This window comes from Serpula lacrymans (assembly GCF_000218685.1).
Source record: "Serpula lacrymans var. lacrymans S7.9 unplaced genomic scaffold SERLAscaffold_7, whole genome shotgun sequence".
Taxonomy (NCBI): Eukaryota; Fungi; Basidiomycota; class Agaricomycetes; order Boletales; family Serpulaceae; genus Serpula; species Serpula lacrymans.
Window position 1 is genome coordinate 2,607,037 of NW_006763296.1, and position 4,303 is coordinate 2,611,339.

General features: G+C 46.2%; 2 protein-coding genes across 2 annotated transcripts; both read left to right on the forward strand.

The window, feature by feature from the left end:
- Positions 1 to 100: 100 nt before the first annotated feature.
- SERLADRAFT_438621 (uncharacterized protein) lies at positions 101 to 2,129 on the forward strand (the record flags this gene model as incomplete). Its single annotated transcript, XM_007318973.1, has 6 exons — positions 101 to 532; positions 642 to 824; positions 877 to 966; positions 1,040 to 1,478; positions 1,537 to 1,619; positions 1,674 to 2,129. 6 exons carry the CDS (start codon positions 101 to 103, stop codon positions 2,127 to 2,129), a joined length of 1,683 nt encoding a protein of 560 aa, XP_007319035.1.
- Positions 2,130 to 2,373: 244 nt separating this feature from the next.
- Positions 2,374 to 4,277, forward strand: SERLADRAFT_438622 (uncharacterized protein; the record flags this gene model as incomplete). Its single annotated transcript, XM_007318974.1, has 4 exons — positions 2,374 to 2,863; positions 2,920 to 3,255; positions 3,320 to 3,625; positions 3,675 to 4,277. Coding segments are annotated over 4 exons (1,735 nt in total), but the record flags the coding sequence as incomplete, so codon positions are not given.
- Between the last annotated feature and the right edge of the window lie 26 nt (positions 4,278 to 4,303).

A 4,303-nucleotide genomic window follows, 5' to 3' on the forward strand; every position in this document is an offset into this window, starting at 1 on the left:
GCTCGCACACGTCAAAAAAGGGTGTTTGATGCGAGTTCGGCAAGATATAAGATCAGATGGAAGCCGCATTGAAGGGTCGCACAAGGCTTGGAACGGCATCATGCGGTCATTTGCCAGCGGCCTGGAGATGTTCTTAGCCTTAGGTTTTGATTTTGTGATACGTCGTAACATACGCATTCGCTTCCGCTCGCAGAAACCGAGCAAATTCCTTAGTTCCATCCATGGGACACACCACATCCGCTTAGCTAACCACATTGCCAACTCATGGAACAGCTTGCTTTCCACAGAACCAACTCACAGCAACAACAGTCAAGAGCTGAAGGCACGCCCTGTCCTTTCATCCATCAACACCAAAGAATCCTTTGGTCTCGGCCCCTCCAACCACAGCTCAACATTTGGAGGCCTCATAGAAGTTAAGACTGAGGCTGATTTTGACGAGCAAGACCTCAGCCTGGATCAATTAGTCTTAGATGCCGAGATTGAGCCCACATCAATCCTGCAATGCCTGGATATCGACCCCAACTTGCTTACAGTGCCTCAAATCACCTTAGGCAAGTATCCTCTTCACCATGACTGTCTTGCTACCTAACTAACTTCTGTCCTTTTCAGCTGACACACAACACTCATGTGCTCTACTTCAGTATGCCTCATCGCAACCAGGTGAAATGATGGCTATAACTGAGCCAACAGCGCTTGCCGATTCCAGCCAATCTGGGCCTCTCAAGCGGAAGGTCCCATTTTATGACCTAACTGAAGAGTTGGGACCAATTGCTGGCGCATTGGAAGGCCCACTACAGAAGAAGAGTCGTATCCCCACTGCTCAGGTATGTAGATTTAATATCCTTTTTGGAAATACTAATGTACACTACTGCATAGGAGACAACAGCGAACACCCTAAGTACATCAGCAACAAACGCCCCAAGTACACCGGCTACAAATGCCTCAAGTATACAGGCAAAAGGCACTGTAAGTACATATCTGACTATAATGAAATCAACACTGAGCATGCCCATGGTACCCACTTATCCGGACCAACCAGCCATCCACCAGCAATATTATCAGCATGTTTTTTGCACCTGGATCAAAGACTGTCGCCCCCAAGTGCCCTAGTGACAAACACACCAGCCAAAACTTGATGGCGGCCTTCTCACCACTTGCTGACCCCAACTTGAATGGTCTCTCACGCTCTCAGCGCATATTTTCCATCTCGACGGGTATCGACCCACGTTCACTCACCCTCAACTCTAGTGCCGAATTTTTCCTATTCATGGATATGCGCCTACAAAATAAATGGGCATTGTTCAGCATGACATCTCGAAAATGGGTTCTGGCTACAGCAGACTATAATAGTAGACTAGAGAAGCTTCCTAAGTCTGGTGGTAGCCCAGCAGTTATGAAAAATCCCCGTGCACTATTTGACAAATTGGGGGAAATAGAGACAAAGATTGTCGAGAGGATCAAGTCTAATAATTTTGTTTGTAAGAATTGTTTGATTCTCTCATATTGTACTACTGAATTGTCTGTCTCTTTCATCAGCATCAAGCGGCAATGAGAAGTTTTGGAGAACCCATTGTTTCATTGTCCAGCTCGTTAAAGGAGAAAACACAGACCTGAAATCAGTAAGTGATAAACATACATGAAACAATATATGACTGATCTAACTATGCTACTAGCGTAAGACTCAAATATGTAGCTGTTGCCGCACTATCAAGTACCCAGGATTGACAGGCTTTTCAGGAAACCACAAGAAACTATTCTGTTCTGATGGTGTTCCTGTCAGAAAGGATTTCCCAGACGAGCTTCCACCCTGGCCACAGCCTCAAGGCATTTTTGTGAATGGCACTCACTTTCATCCTCGGGTTTTCCTCTCGACTATTCGTGAAATATATGAGAAGGTCATAATTGAGGGTGGAAATGGTGCTGACCTTGAGATGGAATATCAGGCATTTGCGGCTATGCTAGTCAAACGAATGACCCCTCCAATTCCAAACAGCCCAGTCTTGTTTCGGCTTTATGAATCCCTCACGTTGAGTCCCCCCATGCCGGATTTGGTCAAGGAGCACGAAGGAAAAAAGTATTTGAGGGTTGACTGTCTTTCCGACATGGAGCAAGCAGTAGTGGTTTCTTGAAGTTTTTTTCATGATTTTCGCTCTTTTCCTTACTTTTTTCTGCATTTCCGTACTTTTTTCTGCATTCACACTACTCATAATACTTGTGCAATACACATGAATGGGCACAGATCTCTAATATAAATATTTTATGCCTTTGCTGTCGCTGTATAGACTTTCGAAAGAGTACCACTACCTATGCGAACCCCGAAAATAGGGTTAGAAACGAACTTGGTGAAAAAAAAAAGATGCAACCTGGGGTAAAATGAAACAGTCAGGTCACGTGAATAATCGGTCGACAATCGGTCAATCGGTCGACCAAAGATTGGTCGACCGATTCGGTGACTTCCCTGGCTATGGCGGAGTTGCCCACCAAGGTATGGCGGAGTTGCCACACACACGCGCACCGTCTTTCATCTTTTCATTCAGTCCAGCCAAGTGCCACAACATGGAAAAGCTCAACTGTTGGGTCTACGGTGAAGATGTTGAAAATATTCTTCCTGTCAACATCTCAAGTTCAGAGACTGTCTACGACCTCAAAAAAGTCATCAAGGACGAGAACTCCTTACAGGTCCAAGCAAAGTATCTCGAACTCTACTCCATTTGCCTTCCTGACGATGAGCAACTGGAAGGCAAACTTAATCGGTGGGATCATTCAAAGGAAATGAAGCTCACCACACGATCCAAATTATCAACCCTTTTCCCCAAGTCTAAGGAAGGGGTGTGGTTCATCATCGTCCGTGCACCCAGTTCTTGTACGCATTTATCACTGTATCCTATTACCCTTCTGACGGCAAACTTTATGACTCAGTTTCACGCAAAATTGAAGTCCCAAACTTGACTCTTTGCTGCTGGGTGCGCGGTGACAGATCCAGTGTCGTCTTTTATGTCAAGGTCTCAAGTTCAGAGACTGTCTACGACCTCAAAACAGTCATCAAGAATGAGAGGTTTGTCACGTTCCGCGATGTGGAGGCGACCAATCTCGAACTCTACAAAGTTTCCTTTCCATATGAAGGAGGTGATTCACTTGAAGGTGTGCTCAGCAATCTCACCAGTCCCAGTCTGGAAAATCCTCTGGAGGCGGGGCAGCAGTTGTCAGATGTTTTTACGCAACCGCCTGCCAGAAACCAACTTCACCTTATCATTGGTATGTGGCACTTGCAATTCCAACTCAACCTCAACGATGATGATCATTCTCTTCACATTACCAGACGTGCTTTCCGTTGAATGTTGGATTCGAGGGGCAGATCTTGCGGGTTTCATTAAAGTCACAATACCAGCGGAGGCCGATATTGGCGATCTCAACGCTTCGATCAAGGCGGCATACAGTGGTATTATACCCTTTCCTGGCTTCAGAGTTTACAAGGTTACAGCAAACAACGATGACGAGCTCCACGAGATTCTTGGTGCTACAGGATCGGGTCAAATGCTGCAAGGGACTGTGATTCTGAAGGAGGTCTTCGATGACGTCCCTTTTCTTCAGATGCCACGTGTTGTCGTCGAGCTACTCGATGAAAGTAAGCAAAAAGCATGACGGTATTGGCTCGTACTCACCCAAGCTCACAGAGATAACGGGACATCCTCCATCGGCATATCGTCACGTAGGAAATGGCGATCCGATCGCGACTGCACGCAATAAATTCCTAATATCCACTCCAAAGGAGAAGCCTTCAGCCACTGGCACCCCGTCTGAATTTCGGAGACGACAGAATAATTCACAACACCTTAAATCTATACCCTGTGGTCGTCCTCGCGAATATGAGGAAACTATCCCCGTAACCCTCTTACATCCTGTCTTTGGCCAGTTTCTTGATGACTGTCAGACTATTGATGTAACAGCTGACGACAACAGTTTCGTCGAGCACCTCGCGATAGCCATGTCGGCCTTGTATGAAAACGAGAATGGACGGCTTGAAGCTGTTGACAAGGTATTTCAAAAGTACCGCTTCCACTTCACCATCACCAAAACGAAAACTACTGCATATATTACGGATGCAGACATGCAATCCCAAGGACATCGTTATGTGATCGCCGAATACAAGAACGAAACCGGGAATGCATCAGCCGAGCCGTATTTCCAAGCCATAGGATACTACCTGGAGGGGACGAGAGATAAGGCTGTCAAATTCAGCAGATCCCCTTTGCCCTGCCTCCTTCTCGCCATTTTCGGTTGGTCCCTGCATACTGTACTGGTG